Raw genomic sequence first — 22,631 nt, 5'->3', positions numbered from 1 at the left:
TGTAGTGATAGGACAAGGGGTAACGGGTTAAAACTTAAACAGGGGAAGTTTAGATTGGATATAAGGAGGAAATTTTTTCCTGTAAGGGTGGTGAGGCACTGGAATGGGTTGCCCAGGAAGGTTGTGAAAGCTCCATCCCTGGCAGGGCTCAAGGCCAGGTTGGACGAAGCCTTGGGTGACATGGGTTAGTGTGAGGTGTGCCTGCCCATGTTGGAACTAGATGATCTTTAGGTCCTTTCCAACCCTAACTATTCTATGATTCTATGAACATTGCTGTATTAGTTTCTCTGTGCTAACTTAACCTGCACCTTAATTCCTTGTTTCAAAAATTCATAAAGTGAAAGGTAGGGTCATCTTAATCCTTTCTCCTTGGGTTACACTGGGGCATGTGGATACCTTGCCACAAAACACTCCGAGAAGAATATACACAAGCACTCTGGGGCAAAGCAGTTTACAGGCTGCAAGTTCACTTGTGCTGAAGAGCCTGGCACAGCCCAGTGTCACAGAACAGTACCCCAGAGAAAACCAGTTTGAGTCCAATGCCACTTCAGCAGGGCTCATTTAGAAATAACATCAGATGAATGTGGCTCAAGTTACCAGCAGTTCAGCTATTTCTGCAGCATGCTGATACAGCTAAAGCCTTCAGTTTCTATTCTGAAGGCAGACTGAAGGCTCAGTCTGCACGGTGATTAGGTGCTTGCCTGTAAGGCGATTCTCCAGCACTTCTCTGCACCAACTGCTACATTTGCAAATGGCACCAGTCCTTCAGGCAAGAGGATCCTTTAGATTTCCTTTTCTCTAAAGGAGGCTGTTGCTCCCATTTATCATCCAGTTGCAAAGATTTAATCCTACACACCAAGCACTCCCCACTTCAAAGTTTGTTAAAACCAGAATGGGGATTCTTACACACAGCCATTCCTAAACAGGGTCAACCCCAAAGGTATCAAAAAAGTCATAAGGCTGTCCTCACATGGAATTTGCATGTAACAAAGCTAGAGGTTTGTTTGTCTTTTTCTGACCCTTTTAGGCCAGTACTACTTTCCTTCCCATACACTATGCTTTAGCCATTCCCTAAAGATTTTTCAGCCTGGTCCTTTCCTGGCCCTGAATTCTGCCCCCAGAACTGATACTGGCCTATTTGCTTTAGGCTCATCATTCCTTTCTCCAGATCAAAATTTAGAAAGGACAGGACACAGAGTAAATGAACAATACCACTCTATTGATCCTCCTTAAAAATTAACAATACACACATTGCTCCTCCTCCTTGCGGGAATGGCATCAGCTTTCAATAGCTGAAGATGGGGAGATACCAGAAGGTACCCATTAGGCATAAGTAAATGAGAGACAAAAGGACTGCTCCTGTCTCAATCCAGAAAGGAAGGCAATTTGCAAGGTAAAAACATTCACACCATAGCAAGTTTCCTTCTACCCCCAGCCAAACTCACAACACTCACTTGCAAATCAGAGGAAGAAATAGACAGAAGATTGCTCTGTTTCTGTCATACTCACAACAGCTGCAATTAAAGTACTTGAAAGAAATATTGAAACTTGTACATAAACACAAACCCCGTACGTTCTTAGTTGTTTCAAACAAAGGTTTTAATTTCAAAGAACATTTCACTCCACCTTATCTTTGCTGCCTGTCAACATAGCTGAAATGTATCAGTAATAACAACTTTAACAATGACACATCACAGTCCAGAATCAAAGTCACACAGCAACTACCCTTTCCCAGCACAGGCCTAGTGTAAGACCCATCATGGTTTGTTGTAGGAGCAGACTTTTCCTTGACTTTTAAAAAATGGTGCTCAAGTAAGCATGAAAGAGATCAGGACAAATCATCCCCTTCAGAAATCCCAAGGCTGGGTCACAGGAGTTTGCTGCAACGCAGAACACAGACCTTATTCCTGAAGAGAAAAAAAATTAATAAAACACAACTTTACATCAGGAGAAATGCTTAAGAAATTGAAACTTACCTTAACCCTAACCACTGGAAAGTTCAGTTTACAAAATCCTGCTCAGTATGATTCACTAAGAACCAGAGAGCCTATTTTGGACACAAAAAACAAGACACTTCAATGCTTCTTAACCTATTTGTTCACTTGTCTGACACTGTTAACATGCTTCTATGTAGAACTACACCAGCTGTGTATGAAATACTCTTTTTTACAGGTAAAGTGGCTAGACACCACTTAGCAAGTAATTGTTCCCAGAGAAGAGCATTTAATGCAGTAGGTATACACTACTTCTCACCTGTTTTCATTTGGAGAAACAGGGCTTCACAGTCGCGGGTATCTTTGGGCTGTCTAATGTTCAGACAGAGAAAAACAACCCACACCCCATGACTATTCAATAGACGTTTAATTTTCAGAAAGAGATGTAGAAAATGCTTCGTTTTTGATAAAACACTGCATAACAGCTGGTATCTGGTACCTGCTTTTGACTACAAACTGATGTGAATTAGTTCAAACTTTGACTGCCTGACGGGGAAATCAGGAATCAAATTGGAGATCAAACTCAGCACCTCAGTAAGGTTACAAAATGCTTAATGATTTTGAGTAACTACATTCACATCTATGGGACAAAACCCAATTTGCCCTTAAGAACATATCTATATTTTTATTTTCTCCTTCTCCAATTTATCTACAAATCTAGAAAGAACAAGCCATGAAAAGAATGAAAAGGGAAACATAAATAAAGATGGTACAGATTTTTTTTTCCACAGATTTCTTGAGTCAAGATATAAGGCACTGATTTTAAAAGAAGTTCAGAGTGGAGAGTCACTAGAATTAAACCAGCTTCAGAAAATAATGTCAAAGTGCAATACATTTTTACCTTTAAAGTAATATGTAAGTTTGATTATTAAAATGAAAGAATACCAAATCACTGACAAAGTATCAAGGACACTATCTAGTATTATTTTTGATCTGAACATATCATAGGATGTTTCTATTGCCAGTCTTCAGGAAAACTATTTTACAATTCAATATATAATCCTGTATCAGAAAGAAACAGCATAGGAAGAACAAACATTAGGAAGTGTCTTAGTAAAACCAAGTTTATTCATTTGTCTTTTAGGCAAATATGTAAATAGCGAGCAAAGCCTTTTTGCCATGACTGTAAACTTTTATTAAAAAAAAATGTGTTAAAAACCAATACAGGAATTTCCATTAATGTTCTAAAAAAGTTTGTTCACATCTGGAAAGAAAATACATTTGTAACAACTCCCAGCAGAATTAATCTTTAAAAAAGTAGAACTCCAGGTGCAGACCTTTTCTACAGTATAGTATCCTCTACATTTTAATTTAACCACAGGATTGAATATCATTCATTTCTATTGGCTCTAGAACATGAACAACAGTTTATCTTAAATAGATGATATTCAATGATGTGTTACACGCTATCATAGGTGCTAACATTAAAAGAGTGCACAATTGAATTTCACTAACAAAGCAAGACCTTTCTATATGCTGCATCATAACCCTGCCTAACCAATACAGTTAATTTAGCTATATGCCTTTAAAATCACATACGTTTTCCAAGGAAAAATACTAAAAAAATCCATGGTCCAAATTCTGCTCTCACTTACATTCACAGGATAAATTAAGCACCATCAAGTTGTAGGTTTTAGTCAAAAAGCATAGCGAACCAGCTTGTTTATGAGTATAAGAGAGAAAAGAACTTGAACCATGTCTGTAAACATTCACAAAAGTCTGCAGTCAAAAGTGCTGGATAGGTGACCTATCCGCAGTACAATTATTTCGTTCATAGAGAGGTGTGGGAGCAAAGAGAATGCTATGGAACATTTATTTTAGAGGCAAATAATGTTTTCATATACTTTGGAAAAACACATTCTCAGCTAGCTAAACAATACTCCAGTAAAACAGAATACGCTTCTACCCAAATACAGTACAGCATCATTTCCTAGCTCTCTTACTCAGATTCAGACAAAGGAGTACTCAATTCAGCAGCAAGCCTATGACAGTATTTCGAAGCATAAGAAAATCTCCACACCCCCCTGATGTAGCCTCTCGTTAACATACTGACAATGCTAACAGGAGATCCTCACACATACGAATTAAAAAATGCAAGGAACCATAAACTGACCTTGATCTATGCACACACAAGAAGTGTGCATCGAGATGAAAGATCATCTATGTCTTTAAGAATCTAGTTTCACTCTAGATCTCATTCTATATTAACCACATATACCATACAAAATATAACAGGATAGGTGCTTGTGCACACTATTAAGTATACCTGTTCTCCCATTCAGCTTGACAGCCACTTGTTCTATTTACATAAGTATCTGTTTGAATGTTTCTGATCCTGTATGACACCAAACATTCAACTCATAAGCTACAAGAAGAGTCAAGGATACTCATCAATTCAGAGGATCAGACCCTGAATCAATTGAATGCAATAAAAAAATTAAGTTTGACATCTGACATAGCCTCCTGGAATCATTTTACCCTTGTGTTTTCCCTCCCTCTTTCCCCAATTCAGACCATGCTCCCACTAAAGCTGAGACAACTTTCAGTGTGAACAGGATCAGGCTCTGTCAAGCAACCACTGCAGTCTTTAAAATGTCTGGTTATCTTATTGCCATCCACTCTGGGGCAGACTTGTCTGCAATGAAAATGGTGTTCCTGGTGCTGATGGATAGTTAGCAAACCCTTCAGGCTGAGCTGGATAGTTCTCCAGAGCAGAAGCAGAATGTGCCTTCAAGGAAGAGAAGAAGTTAGGAAACAGCATTGATAAAAACAAAGAAACAAACAAAAATCTAAATTAAGCAAAATTTCAGGCACAATACCAGTCCTAGTCAAGCCAAACCAGAGTATAATCTCAAGTAAGCAAAGAACCGAGATGAGCAATGCACCTACATGCAGATGTTAAAGCTTCAGAGCAACAATTGCGCTGAAATACCACAGAATGAGGAAAGCAACCGGATTAAGAGAAAACATGAAGAAAGCATAAATGGCATTTACGTTCCACTAAAGCGCACACCAGATGATCTGGAAGGCATAGCTTAATCAGGAGCTGTGGTATTTCACCGACTCTGAACTTTATCTTCACTACTTGAATAGCTGTTAATTTTAGTGACTGGAACTTGTAAACAAGAAAACTGATGTTTCTTCAATGTAATCTGAATACATAGATTTCTACGGAATAAATAAATTCCTGAGCTACAAAAGCAGTGTGGTCTAGACAAAGAATTTTTTTCCAATCTATTTCCCCTGATACTCAAAAGATATCTGACAATACTCTGCATACTGAACAGTACTTAGACACATGCTCCATTAAAAAAAATAAATCAATCAATGGATCATAGAAGAGAGAAAACATTAATTCAAGACACTCAACTGCCTCTTTTAGTATTTTGTAGAGGACAAATTTCCTACCAGACTCCTTAATGCATACAGGGGCCATTTTTTACAAAAGGCAAAGTAAACATCTAAATACAAACTCTAATGATAGTTTCAGTTAAGCTTTGTACGTTGAAGAGTGAAACAAGTTCTTACATGGAAAAGAAATGACGAAACTACACATCACCTAAAGCCACCTCAAGATTATTACAAATGAACTATCAAGAGAAGCACAACCACAATAGACACAAATTCATGACAATCTGACTGTGCGTGTAGGGAGGCATGTAATTCACAACAAAGTGGTTTTCCACAGGAATCTTTAAGTATTAAAATGTCAGACTGGAACCGAGCACAAATTTTGCAACTACATGGTCAGCTCATTAGACTTAATACAAACCTACAAAAATTTCACTTGCGTGTCTTTTCTTTTACTCCTCCCCATTTTACAAAGAGTTTTCAAAACGGGTTTAATCCCACTTGTAACACCAGAAGCACTGTACATCGACTTTGAGTAAGTTAATATGAGTTGCTCTCTATCATCACCCTTGTATCAGTTCTCAAACAGGTTAGGGGTTTTAATCAGTTACTGACTTAAGCGTTAACTTCTTGGGATTAGTTTAAGTACATGCTCAAATGATTACTGGAAGCAAAACAGCATTAATAAATGGGCACATTACCTGTAGTAGTGCTGACTGTGCAGCCGCACTATGCTGCAATTCCTGTAAGGAAGATTGTGCGGCACTTTGGGGAAAGCCAGGGATACCAGGGAGAGATAAAAGACCAGGAAAAACTGCATTTCCTGGTGTCTGCAGTCCGGAAGTCAAGCTGAAAGAATGTCAAGATGCGGCTATTATTAGGAACATCTACATCATGTTTTAACTTAGGTTTCTATAAAAAGCGCCTCCTTTTCTAAACCTCATGAAGGCCAGAATTTCCAAACAGAAGCCCAGTCTCTACCCACCTACAAATTATTCATGCACACACAAACCAAGACTGTCTAGAGCACACCTAAGAAGGGAACTCAAAAATTCCTTGATTGTACCTACAATTTGCACACAAAAAGATCTTCAGACAAAAGTTAATGCTGAATAGCTCCTTAAAACATAGGAACATCTAAGATATTGTCTGCTATTACCTGAGTATGTCAATGGATGCCCACGTGGAATCCACTCTTGTAAAAACCTAGGAGGTGCCAAGTATCCTTATCTGAGAAATGAGATCACTCAGCACCTCAATGGATTAGTCTGTTGCAACAGGGACTACTGAGGACAGCCTATTTCGTAATTACACTCTCAGTTTCTAAAGACAGGTGGAAAACTATTGGTGAACTCAGTTTAAAAATTAACTGTAAATAGTTACTACAAGTGAAAATAATGTCTATGTCTAAGGTAAAATCAGTGTTGTGCTCAAGAGAAAAAGAAATGGTTATGACCTCCTTCAGAAACAGAAACATACCCAGCCTGTGCAACAAGTGCAGAGTTGAAGTTTGAGCTAAAGGCCGAGGCAAACCCTGGCAGGACTGGAGCCGGAGATGGGGCTGTGGCAGCTGCCGGCAATGGTGCAACTGCTGCTACTGCAGAAGATGCCTGGAGGCCAGGGAAAGAAGGGAGAGCAGGAGTGACAGAGGGTGTGTTAGAGACAGGAAAACCAGGAAAGGATGGGTTTGATGATCCCAGAGGTCCCTGGGCAACAGAAAAAAGGGAAGGGACTGCACTGGACAAGTTAAGCGAGAAGGGTGGAGCAGAGACTGTTGCTGAGGCGGCGAGTTCTGAGAGTACGGCAGCAGTGGAACTCACATGAGGGGCAGACACAGCTGAAGCAGCTGTAGACGGAGTAGCTAACAAAGACCCTGGGAGAGTGACGGGTGGCGTAAGTGCTGGATTACCAGTAAATGCAAAGTTACTGGTTAGAGATGTAAAAGGAGGAAGTCCATTGAACACAGGGGCAATGGGAGCAGAGGAGCCATGTGAGGCAAGGGAAATGGAAGACAGAGAACTGGAATTGTTTAGAGGAGCACTTAAAGAAGAGAGACCTGATAGCGCTGGATTCAGGGAACTGGGTAAACTGACTGGCACTGAAGCTGCTGAGGTGTATGCACGCCCAAGCGCTGACAGTCCTATAGTGCCATGAGAAGGGCTGGCTGAATGAGAAGGACCTTTGAAGGCCGAGAGGGTAGGACTCATGGGCTCCGTTTTGACCATAACTGGGATACTTGTAGCAGCTGGGACTGCTGAGAGCTGCTGATCAGGATTAGCAGGGCTTGCGCCATGCAGGAGGGAGGCTGATGAGCCACAGCTGACTGGCATAATCGATGGTGAAGTGGTTAAAGGTGACTGTGCAGACAATGCTGGAGGAGTGGAACTGGAATTGGTTACAGATGGGGATGAAAGACCTGGAAAAACAGCCAGCCCAGGTGTGGAAGAACGCTGTGAAGTGGGGGTGGCTGATGGGGTGTAACATTTGACAGAGGAAGTGGGAGGGTCAGAGCTTTGATTAGCAAGAGCAGATAAAGAAGCAAGTTCCCTTGTCATAGCAGAAGGTAAAGCAGATGAATTAATTAATGAAGTGTCATTTGATGTCAGAAATCCCTTTAAGACAGACAAAATTGGGTTAGGCAAGCTAAGTGAACCAGGAATGGTAGTGGCAGGAGAATTAGCAATTGTGGATGGAACAGGACTAGAAATCCCTTGGGCACTGGGTGGCAAGGACAAAGGGAGGCCAGCAAAAACTGATGACAATGAAGCAGGATTATTAGTGGAAGCAATTGAAGAGGTTGCAGAAAACGGGAGGCCAGCAAATGGTGCAGTAGCAGATGAGAAAGCTTCACTAGGTGCAGGTGTAGTGCACGGTGTGGAAGAACCTTGTGGAGCTGGTGTAGCAGTGGGTATAGAAGCCAGCCCAGAAAAAACTGCAGGAATAGGGGTAGAGGTTGCATTGTGAACAGATGTGACAGCAACACTAGGCAATGAAAGGGATTTGATGACAGTAGGGGTTGGGGTGGATGGCTGAGATGTATGGATGGAAGAGGAGACCTGTCCTGGGAAAACAGGAAGGACAGGGGTAGGCATGTTCATCCCAGAGATGAGTGGAGTTGCAGGTGCTAACGGATGGCTTATTGCCTTGACAGGTGATGGGGTAGGGACTGGAGTAGCAGCAGGTGTTGAAGGGTTAGAACCATGAGGAGTAAAGAGCTGATTCGCTTGTGCAGAAAAAGCTGCAAAGAAACAAAACTGTTAAGAATACTTGAAACTGTCAGAAATACTTGAAATCAACACAAACATATTATATAGCATTTCAAAATATGATACACAGGCAATAGCTAATAATGTGCATATAAACAATGAACACGGGAGCCTATGAAAACACAACAAAAAGGTACATACAAACACATCACACAAGTTGTACAGCACGTAGGCTACCACTCCTCTTTAAAACACTTTGTGACATCTACTACCTCTGCATGACCTCATGCAAGACAGTTAAGACACTCGTAAGAGTGTCTAAGTGACACAGTAAACACCCTCCCTCTGGTCCCTAACATCTGGCACTACCCAAAACAGATCTAATATTCCATGAGTATCAAATCACCTGGGCTCCTCTGCATCCACTCTCACTGAAGGTCAGAATTTCCTTCAGAAACAGTTAATTCAATGTATCGTTATTTCAGAGAAGTTTAGTCAACAACTGAAGAAAGCTGATTTCAGGTGCTGGTATTTTTCTTTCCTTCAAAATCAGGTCATTCTCTTCACTGTGTTTCCTTCAGATTTAGACTCTAAGAAGGTACACTTTTAAATTCATGTATCACGCTACAATATTAAACTAACATTGGCACTTGACTTTACCATGAAATATTTCTGCAAGTCCTTAGTCAGGTGTCTGCAATCGAGGCAAGCACCTGCCACTAGGAGTATCAGCTTATATCAACCCTACAAAAAGTAAGTTAGAGGCATCAGTCAAGATGGAGAAAAACAATCAGGCACTCTGCAAATGGGGATATGGAGGTTAATGAAAAGAAGCTGCTTATGAAGAACTTATGAACACTGTCAAGAGCCTAGATATTCCTCTCTCTATTTTCCTGTGGAATATGAATGTGCAAATTAATAATTCATCTCAAACAACCCTCATGCTTTATTTTACTTTTAGAATAATCCGCTCAACTGTAACCAAATCACTGATCCAACCAAACTCATCACCCTCAACTCTGAAAGAGCTTACATTTCTTTCTTGCCCAAATTCTACATCTGCAAACACAAACCCAAAAATGGAATCTTTAAGCTCATGACAAACTCCTGTTTTATGTATCTTGAAAATCTAAAATTAGTAAGTTTGCAAACTACTTCCTTTTACACATTACTTTCCAAAACCCTAAACCAATTTATCAGCTCTGGATTCTGTTTTTTTCTCATCCTGTTTCCAAGCTGAAGACTCTCCTAAAGATCACAGTTAAGATAATCACCAGAGAAATACATATGCAATAGGACTCAGAGCTGTTACTGAATTTCTCCTCCTAAGTGATGATTTTATTCCTTACACTATATTCATTTAGCTGTACAAACTATCCTGTAAACACATGTACACTTTTAAAGGGGTACATATGAATAAAGTGATCTTTTGTAGTAGCAACATTTTAGTAGGAACTTCCCTGGGCATAGAGAAGAAAACACAAAACATGCATACATTTGTCTATAAGCATTTACAGGAGATAAACTTATCACAGCCATTTAATCCATTTTAGGTATTTGTTAATATGCCTGACTCAATAGCAGATACTCAGTTTCTATTTGTCAAATCTAAAAAAGTATTATCAAAGCCTTTAAATAAATAGTTTATAATGGGATTTATTATGATTTGCACTAAGTATACAAAGCATACAAAAAACCACACTAGTAAGAGACAAAAAGAACCCAAAAAAAAACCAAAACAAAAAAACAAACCCCACCAACAACCAAAAAAGCCCAAGTCTCTCTGGATTTTAAAGGGTAAGGCAGAAGTGCAGGTGGACTTAGTTGAACAGTCCAGGATAAGACATTCTACATATGTATTTCAACAAACTGTAAATAAAGAACCTGTCCTTCTCATATTCCTAACTTGCCACTGAAACTAATATATGAAATGAAAACATGAATGAATTTTCAAATAATGTCCCCGAGTTTTAACACGTGCAAAGATATTAATGAAGTATTTCAGTGCATTACATTGTAAAGCTTATTTTGATTTAGTTTTTTTTACACAATTTCTTACATGCTATATGCTGAAGAATATAAAACTTTAATGAGGTAACACAGAAAGCTTAACTTAAATGCTTCAATGCTTTTAAGTGCCAAATGCCCGAGATGATTTTATTTCTCCACTCTCAAAGGATCCTATTCCAACAGTAATTAAATACTCAGAGGCTTACGGAAATCCCACCAAACAAACAAGCTGTTTATATTTTCTGAACAAATGACAGATAAAATCAACATAAAAATCCCCATGTGGATTTGCAATTTACCTTGATTTTGGGAAGGTTTTGCCTGGCTAGAAAGGTCCTCATTTTCTAAACAGAAAACAACAGTTTGTTATTTAAAAGCAAATAGAACTCCAGCAGTGAATGACCCACTCACAAAAATGAATTAGAAAAAAAAAATCAACATTTTTAAAGGTATGCATACTTTACCTGATACCACCTGATTAGCAGTGTATGGCTGAGGAGCTGGTAGGCCTGAAGCTATGACATTAGCCATTGGAACTAATCCAGCATTGTTGTAAGCACCTAAAATATCAAACGCAATTCACATCTCAGTCATCAGAAGGATCCATATCTAAATGAACCAGTAAGTGTCTTTTCCTTTAAAAAAAACATTTTCGATATTGTAAGACATTCCTTCACCAAAAAGCTATACCAGCATCATATGCTGGATGCTGACTTTTGCCCATGTCTGTCTGAACAACCTGCATTATGACCCAAATTTTAATAAGGGCAGTTCTCTTGAGAAAGACAGAAAAAGTCAGGTTTCAATTGCTTTCAATTCTTTTTTGCTTGAAAAACTCAAAGGGAGGAGTGATTCAGTGTGTCTGAAGCATCATTTGCTCTTTTCCTGTTTCTGACTTAAAGGCTGTTGCAACTCATCCTTTAACATTAAAGCCCTGACAAACAAAACAGCCAAACAAACCATGCCTGGCCCTCCAACGCTACACTCAGAAATTTCAGAGAAAAATGTCCCATCTCAAATACTTAGCCTATCATTCTTCAGTATTTCCTTAAATGCTAAGAAATTCAAGTGGACTAGCAAGTCATTTTAATGTAAAATACTTATCGTCCTTGAATTTATGTTTCATGGGGAAAAGGTAGTACTTGATCAATACTTTTAAGTGCTTCTGATTTCACACTTTCATAATAGTTCAAGTTAATGATAGGATTTCTTGCCTGACAACTCTTGGCTGAAAACCAGTAAACTAACAATCACTGTGTCACCCAGGAAGGAAATGTTAAACCAATACAGTAAGAGTCAGAAAACAAAAGATCATTCTGACCATTGCTTGAAAATTCAACATTCAACAGTTTCAGGTCAGATTCTGCAATCTCATTAAACACATTTATTATATACATAAATATATCATCAGTTATGAGTTCTGCGGTCTCAAGGTTTTTTTTAAAAAAACATGCTGCAGTCTGGTAAGACCCAAAACTTCAAAAACCGTTTCATGTCCTAAAAGGTGGTAATACTTACATCCAGTTACAGGCCAAATTTTGTGCCTAACTTACTCTGGATAGGATTTATTTAACCTAAATTTGAGCTAGTCTGCAATTTCCTGTACACTTTCCTGGGAGCAAGTCATCTTAGGACACAAATAATCAGACTTACTTTAGACACCAGTAGCACCCATTTTTCCAAACTGACTATAGAGACTTGCAGACATCAAGTTGGTTAGATGACTCGCCCTTCAACATGCATGCCAAGAGCTCTAGCACACTTTCTTATCAAACACCTTAAAAACTCCCTGAAATATCTAACATCAATGGAAAGCAAACTTCCTAACCAAAGCACTCCTTGTTTTGCAGTACTGAATTGCAAGATTAGGAAAAGCTTTCAGCAGCTGGTTAAAAAGACCAGAATCTGACTATGCAAGTACTCCAACATTTTCTTCCATAGAACTGACCACTGCCTTGCTCACTTCCAAAAATATCTGGAATAAAAAAACTGATGCATGGGGGAAAGGGAGAAGAGTTTGTGAAGAAAGACTCAATCTTGCCTAAGGCACAGGGCTAGGAATAGCTAGACCAAACACAGGAAAAGGCAATTACTAAGTCCCTTCTGTGACTTAAATTTGCATACCTGAACGTTTCTTTTAGGAAACTTTTCTCTCCATTGTGATGGAGAGAATGTAATGCTGAAGGGAACCGAGAAAGAAATTACCCCTTAACTGAGAAGCAGATTACTGTCCTTCAGCAAGCTCCTACTTATTTCCACCCAATTCAGAGCTGTGTCTGACCACAACCTCAGTTTGGCACAACAGCAACAAGACTTGTCAAGCTAAAGTTCAAACCTTGGCCAAACATTACAAGACAAGACACAGTCCTAGTCTTGTCTAACATGCACAATGCCTCCCATAAAAGACATACAAACAGGATTCTGAATTTTCCTTATGTGGATGTTGGAAAAGATGTTACATATTCCTCTTTCTATAAAATCCGCAGGCATGACAGGAAGAAGTAGAAACCAGTACGCAGAGTACATTTAGCGAGCTAATTTCAGGTATGATCAGAGGAACTGACATTCGACACATTAGTTAAAAGGCAAGTAGATGAAACAATAGTATCAAGCTAAAACACATAGAAGCCTTACTTGGTGCAATAGTTGCGTGTGGCCGACATGGCGGGATGGGGTATGGAACCGGTTTGTGAGGATTGTAGGTTGATGGAGCCTACATAAACAAAAAAATTAAAAGAAAGGAAGAAGCAATAGTGAAAACATTACCTAATGTTTCTCAGACAAAAAGCTAACAGATACTACTACAAGCAGTAGTGGCATCTTTTCTTCATTGGAGAAAGATTTTATACCAAATTTCTTCATAATATCCATAGTAACTGCAAATATTTCACTCTTAATGAAAAGAATGAAACAAACATCACCAGTATACCTTTAGGTTTTAATATAATAATGAACACCAAGGGAACATCTTCCTGCCTTGTAATCTTCACAAGCTGCAGTCTTGGACTGACTTCTCACTTTAAAGATTTAGCACATTTAAAACTAACCAAGACTTACGACACCTGTTCCTTTAAAATAATACAGCTTAGTGGGAAACAAACAACAATAAAAGTGAAAACAAGTTCACTGAAAGTTTTTCCCACATGCTTAAAGATTTTGAAATACAGATCAGCTGTCTTGTTGAGAAACAAGAACCCCCTAAGGCACTGCTGTAATTCAGGTTTCCAAGATGCAGGCATTTTTTAATGCTTATGTGGGAAACCCTTAGCGATTGTAATAAAAAGTTGCATATACTTGTATATAAAACTACCACTAGCTCATGATGGACTACTAAAAATGCTTTTAGTTTTCTCTTCTACTACTGTAATTTAAATTCTGCTTTCAAATGCACACACACCGTATCCATTAAAGAATTCACTGACATAAACTAGAGCTTCTTTTCAGGATAAATAAAAAAATACTAGGTCATAGATATTTATTAGCTAAGATTAGCCTTGTTTAAATTGTTGCTCTACAGTCTTGCCACATAACAGCATTTTATATCAAAGCTTAATTGAAATAACTGGTGGTTACTCCCCCCACCCCTAAAGTTTAATTAATTTATTCATTTATTAGACATACTGGTTTGGATGGTCCAAGTATTCGGGCTGCTATTCCTTTTCCTTCGTTACTATACTCTTCCGTGTCCTTTTTGATAGGGGTTCCCTGAAACAAAAGAAAATTAAACAATTAAGTATTAATTCAGAAGTAAATCTTGCTACAGGACTTCTGCTGTATTTGATTTTATTTTTATTTTCTAAACTACAATTGAGTTTCTGAATATTCTGAAACTGATACTTAATCACGTTTGTTATGGAAAAGAAACTGTGTTGTAGGGTTGTAAAATGCTAGAGCATTTCAATAGCTTGGTTTATAACACTGACCTTTTATGAAGAGATGCATATTAAGCAGTCCATGTTTCTGACAGAATTCTGCACTTTGACTTGTGAACATGATAACTAGCATTTTGCAGTCCCTTAAGGGTTCACAGGAAATACTTAACATGGTTGTTTAAGAACTACACTAAGATTAGCAGCAGTACTGTAAATGACCATATTAGGTCATCTTATCAACCTACCAGAGTAAGGCTCTTTACACTTCTGATTCTGCTAAATACTGCTACAGTTTACAATGTTTTCTTTGTATGAACGATGTCTTACTTATGCCACAACCTTTACTTGAAGCAGCATAGAAAGAACAGATAAATAAAAATAACACAAGTTCCTATAAATGTGGAATGCAGTAATAAGAATGCCCAACAACATTGCTTTTGATTTCACTCCTCCTTCCATGTAAATTAATCCTGGTTTTGGTTGTACTGCAATGAATCTTAAGGCAAAAACAGAGGATCATGCTTACTGGGAAAATTCCATTTATGCGGCTTGGTTTGCCCTTGGGATAAGGGTTGCCTGGAATCATGCCACAGGATGATATCATAGCATGAGGAGCCTTACAACCCATTTTTGAAGCCTGCAAAATAATCAAAAAAGGATATTATTTCCTGTCACATTCAATGCTTTAAAGAAACAAATTACTATTTCATGACATTAAGACTGCATGAAACAACCAACATGGAACAATTCAGAGCTTTGTCTCAAATCTTCTTCCCAAATAGTGTAAGGTTCTGCTAAAGTCCCCTTTGTTTTGAGCAAATGTACTCGGACTATGTCTGATTCTACTGGACTTGTAGTTAAGTACTTGGTGTTTTCTAAAACTAACGTGGACTTTTTCCTTCAGCACTGGTTGTAGCTCTGTGCCCCTTTTCCCATATAATCCTAATGCTTAACAGAAACTCTTCTTTTTTTTGCACATGTATGAGATAGCTCCAATTGTCTTTTTGCAGCTGCTCCTTTCAGCTGGTCTTCCATCAGTAGCTCCCAGCAGTCCTCATGGAAAGTCCTTACCCCACAATGACTATATGGATGGAAACAATACCATATTTGAGAGAATCAAGGATACTAGAGTATCATGACTACCTGTTCAAGAATTCTTCTGCATCTTTTCTTCTCTGACATATTAATTCTGAACAGATCTTCAATAAGGCGGTAATTCTGAGCATCAACAATGTTGCTATAAATGAAAACACTGACAATTACTGCCACCTCCTACACTTAACAAAAATAATGGACTACTGAAAAGCAATCAACACTTATTCAGCCAGTACTAACATGTATTAAAAAATATAATTAGTTAAGATCATAATATTACTATTAATATTAAAGTAAAAATCCCATTCTTAAATATGGACTTCATACATGTAAGTATTAGAACCGAGTGTCAATATGGAACATTGGATGACAATGGCTAAACTTCATGGCAAAAAATACTGTTGACAAAGTGAATTTTGCATCGCAACAGTTTGTTGGAAAACTTTAATTGCTACTAGCACACAACTCCCAGAACAGCAGAAAACCAGCATCTACTTCATTTGCCACTGTGTTGCTAGGCTAGTAGTGAAACAAATTTTCATCTTATTTACGGTAGAATGAAAAAGAATAAAATACTGGCAATTCCCTCCATGTCCCGAGTTAGTGAAACCCTTCACATACATAGTTCAAAAAAGTACCCTTTGTTTCTCCTTGCTTCTCTCTCCAGAATAACACTAGACATACTAAAGAGAACAACCAAATGTTCAAGTGCCTGATTCTACCTGCCTTTTTCAAAACCGTGACCTCAAAACCTTTACTGCTGTCAAACATTACATGCCCCATCCAAACTACTGGAAATACAAAAAAGGGAGATTTCTCAAAGGAGGATATTAGAAGAACTGGAATCAGCGGAATGTTGAAAAAAGAGATGAAAACCACCTCAAAGAATAGTATTAAAATGTGAATGAATGATGAGCTTTGCTCTCTAGTTTTGATTAGCAAAGTAAGTAGTACATAGATTTGGGTTAGGAATTCCCTAACATAACTCCCTTAATTATGCTCTTACACTGTAGAAATTCAACAGTTAAAGAAGTTACCACACTTTCTGCTCACATCATCTGAGGTATAGCAACTAAACGAGTCTATGAGTTCCAATCTCATTTCAAGAAGCAAAACAGGTTAGTTTAATGAACCACTGAACTTCCTTTAGGCTACTCTGTTTTGTTTTGGTCTGAAAGAGAGTAGGAGCATTCATATAGCTTCTAAAAGATCAAATCCAGAAACAAGATCATGTCTATATCCTCTTTGTTATTTTTTTTATGGTATCTATGTAATGAACTTATGTATCCCAAAATGTTCAAGCTGACTGTAATATACAGTATTCATAGGCAAGGCAGAATACTTAATGCAAAAAAAAAAAACAACAAACAACAAAAACAACAACAACAAACAACAACAACAAAAAAACCAAAAAAAAAACAAAAAACCAAACAAAAATCCTCAACCTCAAACAGAACAGCACTTCATAAACCCCTTAAAGCAGAAAGAGTTCCAATATAAACATACGTAAAAGGTAAGTAATTTAAAGCAGCTGTGTTCAGCAAAATAACCCAACATCCTGTGTAAATATAAACACAGGATATCTATACAGCTTCTATAGATCTGTAAGTTAAATTTTTCAATTTAAGCGAATGATTCACTTAACTCATTTTTACATAGTTAATATTTAGAGGGCTTTTCAAATGTGCAACAGTCAATTCCCAGAATACTCTGGTCTCAAGCCTCTTACATTTCAGTGAGCAGAAATAAGCTTAAGGCCCTCTTTCATTCTCTACAAGACCTGAAGCCGCTGTAAAACACCAGCAAAATAGCAGTTTTCCACGAGGCAGAAGCCCACATAGCAGCATGCTCAAGACTTAGATGAACTATGCAGTTTTCCACAATGTCTACTTTTAAGTCTTCTTTTTACAGCCCTGTCAATAACGGATTTGTGCTTTACCTTATCTGACACCAGTGTTTCCTTCTAGAAGTATCTTAAGTTCTATATACTCAAACACCAGTAAAAACAATATAAGCTAAGGAAATACAGCATGAGAGATACTTACGAAGCTAAGATTTCAAGGGCAATAAGTTTATCTTTACTGAATGTGAAGCAGTTGAGAATATTAACCATTTTTGATGCCGGAACTGCCACTATTTTCTGACAAGTAAGCAAGAAAAAAAAAAAGTGTATATAAAATAAGGCAGTACAATTATTTTAAACTCAGAATGCAACTCAGTAACAGCTTTATATATTTAAGTAAACATTTATTCAGTAAACACCTCCTTCCCATTGATGACTTTGTATGCTAGCTTCAAAACTCCAAAAGGCACTTGGCAAAAGTAAAGAAATTAGGAAGTTAACAATAGTTACAAAGGGCTACATCTACTCTTGTGAAACACAGGAAAGTAAAGATTCCCTGGTTAAAAGATTTTAGTCAGCAAAGGTTCCCTGGTTAAAAGTATGAAGTTTCATATTTTGACACCACTGAAAAAGAGATGAAAAGGAAACTTTGAAGATAAGGGCAGACTGAGACAGCAGTTGCAAAAGCAGAAATCACAAAGCTGAAATTAGATTAAGTGGCCAAATTTACACCACAAGATTATGTCACAAAAACTTACATGTTGTAAAGCTTTTATTGCCTTAAGCTGTGGTTCAGCCCAAGAAAAGTATCTCAGTAACTCAACAACCTGCAACAGAAAGGTCTTCAATTAACCTTTTATATATAGTAAAAAATTATGCTAACAGCATCAATAGGATCCTTCCATTTTGGGGCTATAGTGGAATACTGCTAAAAAAATATCTTTCTGTGATGTTTGACTATCAGTACCTACCAGCATCTGAAGTTGGTTTTATTTATAAGGTGCCTTTATAAGTAGGCACCTAAAAATACTATGTTACAAGAAATACCTTTTATATGGTAATATTCAATAGATACTTAACTCTTCTCTATATATTTGCATATATGCACAGCAATTGCCAAGGTATTAGAACAAGAATAATAAAAATAAAAAGAGTATTTCTGAAAAAGCTTCTAAACTCCCAGTATCTTAAACAGCATCTTCACCAAACATACACACACACAAAAACCCAACAAAACAAACAGCAAAACAAACAAAAAAAAAGAAACAAGGAAAAAATCTGTATCAAAATAAATTGGCTATTTATGACTATGTGCCAGTTTAGAAAATATATGCAAAATAATCCTAAATTCCATTATGATAAATATATCCAGTTTTCCCCACACAGCAAGAACAAGAACATAATAATATGGTAAAATATGGTAACGAAACAACTTGGAATTATTTTCAGCAGTTTAATGCTGATATAATAATGAAGAATTAAATCTTTTCAGGTAATAAATAAAAAAGCTAATATGATCAGCCTCGGTGTCAGTGGAGACCCTGTCTTTCTATATTTCTGAATACACAAAAGCAATAGCTCCCATTAAATCCATGACAGTGTTGGCTTTTACCTGTTCACTAGAAAAGTATCCATGAACATATTCAATAGCTTTTAATTTATACTCAGTCAGTACAGCCTAGAAGATATAAAAGGAAAAAGATGCACAATTAGTCCATCAAAAATTACAATTGTAGAACAATCATCTGCTAGACCAATCTATTAATCTAAAAAAAGCCTGGCCGTATAAAGTGATATTATATCAATTACACTGCAATAATACCAAGTAACAGTATACTCTTTAGGTACTTGAGAGAACAATGAAAAGCACAGATATAATTATTCTGTAAAAAAAAAAATTTATTTTGCTTTTATTTTTTTTGCTTAAAACTATACTGAGGGAACATCATCATTACTCTTCCTCAAAGGTTTACATCAACTTTACCTTAAACAAGATAATACAGATTATTATTCATACAGTATCTTTGTATGCTCCCTGTAAGATAATTAGCAAAGCATCCTACTTCCATGAATTTATGAAGAGATTGCATATCAAGAATTAAGCATACAACAAAGTTTGTTGCAGAAGTTGATGCTGTCTTATCATTACCTTCCCATAGTTCAAACTTTAGTACAAAATCTTACAAAACAAAGGAAGCAGAGTAGTTTAATGCAGTACTGGCCACCGTTTTTTGACTTAGTGGCCAGTTTTCTTAATAAGCATGTGGGCCCTCTAATAGTCAGAGCTTCCTCCCTCTTCTCATACCCAGCTCACTGATACAGGTACAAGACAGCTGGATTCTGCCCCAACCTACTGCAAACACCTTTATTCCCCAGTTTCCCAGGCCCTCATTTATTGGTAGCTCTCATGCTTATTCTGAAATCACCTCCAGCTTCACCCACAAACCAATACTATCTTCTTCCCAATAGCTCTAAAATCTACCCCTAATCTTTCTTTTGTTGTTCTTGTGCCTCCAAACTGACAGATGTGAAGTTCTGCACCACTGCAACCTGTGTGTGAGCAGCACAGGTACACAGAAAACCACTTGCATCCTGTTTGAAACAGCCCCTTTCTCTTCTGTACCTCATTAGGAGAACACTACTACACTGAACTTCTTGCTTCGTACTAATTTTTAATTCTCTCCCTTCCTTCTTTTCACATATTTTGGGAAAAAAAAAAAAAAAAAGGAAAGAAAAAAGCCTAATATGTCATATAGCAATTTCTTTACCAAAACAAATGTCACTCTTCCACCTTAAATCAAGAACTGAATGATTTTATAGTAAGTACACAAACAGAAAGCACTGATATGTATATTTATGGAGAAACAAACAAAAAGTCCCAAAAAAATAACAAACACACTGATTCTGTTAATAATTGTATATATATGGAGAAAGCTGGAACTAAACTACACTTTAAGGCATCTAAATAATTGTTCCTGCTAACTGTAGGACTAGAAATGGAATACACTAACAAAACTGACTTGTGAATCACATAATAAAGAAGGTTATACCACAGAGCTAGAAATAGAGATCTAGCAACAAAGACACAAAATAAGCATTTGGAAAATGAGCACTGCAACAGCACAGCTATTACTAACACGGCACAGTACTCATGTACAGGTTGCTTCTTGATTTTTCCCTTCAGACTTTCCATTAAAATTCTTAGTCACTGTGAGGGGGGTGAGGCACTGGAACAGGTTGCCCAAAGAACCTGTGGCTGCCTCATCCCTGGAGGTGTTCTTGTTGAAACCGTTGCTCAGGCTGGACAGGGCCTCAGCAACTTGGGTCTAGTAAAAGGTGTCCCTGCCCATGGCAGGGTGGGGGGAGTGAAACTAGGTGATCTTTAAGGTCCCTTCAAACCCAAATCATTCTATGGTTCTATGGAAGTACACACCATGAAATCTCTTAGGCAGTCACGTTTTTATCTGGTTACGCAGCACAGAAAAGACCTGGTTTATAAAGGAGAATTTATGACCACAACCTTATACAAAAATACTAGTAAGTGCAGCTGTGATAACAAAGACTCATCCCTGGGGCTTTTATGAACAGTGGTTTATAATTCAGCATGCTCCAAAATACTACTACTATAACGGTAGCCATCACTGCATCTAATGCTGAAGAGAAGCTGAACTGAAACCCAACTCTGTAACATCCAAGTCCAAATAAAGGAAATGCCCTCTCCTAGGCAACCCATTGTAACAAAACCCACCTATCACAAAAATACTAAGTATTCCTTTTCTGCCATAAGGCAATCTTCTCCAAAACAAGCCCTTCATTTTCATACCACGATAGCTCTATCAGGATACATAACTGTTCCACTGTGACACCTGAACCACCTCTGTGCTACAGCAAAACATGTTATCTCAGGTTTGTACTTTCCATTCAAGACAGGAACCATTAATCTCACAGGTGCTGACTTTTTTTAACTTCTCTTTTACTTCCAGTATCTGAGGAACTACTCCAACCACTAACCTCTAGCTTTCCTGTTAAATGCAAGCCTCTCTGCAGAAATGAAAGGCCTGCAAGACACCAGGAAGCCAAGGTTTGTAACCCTGCTTCCCACAATTAGCCAGTATTTTGCGCAGTGAGTTTTTAACAGGTGTGCAAGCAAAACCTGGGGTTTTGTTTCCTGAGAAAGGTGTGCAGACACTCCTGAGCTGTGGGAGATATGGCTTTGAACAAGAACAGCAAAGTGCAGCTTTGAAGTTGAAACTGTCATGTCGCATTTGTGTGTTGTATTTCTTAAACCATCCTACAGAAGGTGGACAATTCACACTGTAAGTCCCCATCTCCAGTCAGGCCAAGCAAATGTAGCGCCTATCGCAAACACAATACTTGGTTATTTTTGCTTTTCTTCTTCATCTAGTGTAAATGTTGTGATAAACTTATTCAAGTGCTTGCTTTAAATGAGTGTTCTTCAAGCACATGTTAACTCAGTGGTAGCAGCCTGGACTTTCAATCTTCATTTTCTAAGAAAAATCAAAACATTTCAAAAAGAATATATTTTCATAGCAGCTTTACACTGCTACACCTGACACACAAACACCAGGATACACCAGCAGCACAGGGTTACAGCTCTTCATACCGAGATGAAACTTAGTCTTTACTGAATCCTGGAGTGATTATTAAAGAACACAAACACCTGACCTGGTGTGTTTATCCAGAGACACATTCTACCTTCAAATGGTTAACCTAGCATGCAAAATTAGAAGTTACCTTTCTAATTTCATCCAGCACGGTTTCAAATGATTTCTTGTCCATCCTGGTCAGTTCATTCAATGCAAATACTTAAAACGTAAATGGGGAAAAAAAAATCCAGTCCAAAGATTTAAGAGTCTTCAGCCACACAGGAAAAAAAAAAAAAACCCCACCCAACACACAAACATATATATATATATATATAATAATAATAAAAGTAGCAGGGTAGGAAATGCAGCCTGGGACCTTCCCAGCCTCTGGGAATTTAGAGCTGACGCTTCTGCACTGCTGGACGCAGTGCTAGAGACAAAGGCAGGCTCGCCTTTGCTGTTCGCCGCCACTCGCGGACACCCGCGCTCGCCTGATGTCCCGAAGCCGTTCTCCCGGGCCGGTCAGAGTCATGAAGGGGCAGCAACCGCGGCCCCCGGAACGACCCCGCCGCGCCGCTACCGTCAGCACGCGAGGCCCCCACACCCCATAGCTCTCCTCGCCGCCGCCCTCCAGATTCCGGCGGCCACAGGCC

The 22,631-nt window shown here is 38.1% G+C and overlaps 1 protein-coding gene across 5 annotated transcripts; it reads right to left on the bottom strand.

The window, feature by feature from the left end:
• Nucleotides 1-1,592: 1,592 nt before the first annotated feature.
• PROSER1 (proline and serine rich 1) lies at nucleotides 1,593-22,240 on the bottom strand. Of its 5 annotated transcripts, none has more exons than XM_061344980.1 (13): nucleotides 22,127-22,240; nucleotides 18,984-19,049; nucleotides 18,130-18,198; nucleotides 17,574-17,668; nucleotides 15,577-15,670; nucleotides 14,960-15,070; nucleotides 14,183-14,266; nucleotides 13,196-13,274; nucleotides 11,026-11,121; nucleotides 10,861-10,905; nucleotides 6,825-8,583; nucleotides 6,047-6,194; nucleotides 1,593-1,880 (listed from the first exon to the last, which is right to left on the bottom strand). In XM_061344980.1, exons 1-13 carry the CDS (start codon nucleotides 22,169-22,171, stop codon nucleotides 1,848-1,850), a joined length of 2,724 nt encoding a protein of 907 aa, XP_061200964.1. In that variant the 5' UTR covers nucleotides 22,172-22,240; the 3' UTR covers nucleotides 1,593-1,847. The 5 variants fall into 5 exon arrangements, 4 of the variants coding, with proteins under 4 accessions (XP_061200964.1, XP_061200972.1, XP_061200954.1 ...); XM_061344988.1 differs by having other exon boundaries at nucleotides 1,779-1,907; XM_061344970.1 differs by lacking the exon at nucleotides 1,593-1,880 and adding an exon at nucleotides 3,135-4,722.
• Nucleotides 22,241-22,631: the final 391 nt, after the last annotated feature.

Source organism: Neopsephotus bourkii, unplaced genomic scaffold (assembly GCF_033783945.1).
Source record: "Neopsephotus bourkii isolate Nb327-2 ecotype Australia unplaced genomic scaffold, CSIRO-AGI_Nbou_v1 NB_36, whole genome shotgun sequence".
Taxonomy (NCBI): Eukaryota; Metazoa; Chordata; class Aves; order Psittaciformes; family Psittacidae; genus Neopsephotus; species Neopsephotus bourkii.
This window is presented reverse-complemented; position numbering and strand designations above follow the sequence as displayed.

What these genes read in the sequence shown, in the direction of transcription:
- PROSER1 (XM_061344970.1), bottom strand. Translation starts at nt 22,171, where the DNA reads ATGGACAAGAAATCATTTGAAACCGTGCTGGATGAAATTAGAAAG. An exon ending in GCCCTTGAAATCTTAGCTTC is followed by an intron (nt 15,671 to 17,573) that starts GTAAGTATCTCT and finishes TTTCATTTATAG; the next exon opens with CAACATTGTTGATGCTCAGA. An exon ending in CACAGTCAGCACTACTACAG is followed by an intron (nt 4,723 to 6,046) that starts GTAATGTGCCCA and finishes TCTTCCTTGAAG; the next exon opens with GCACATTCTGCTTCTGCTCT.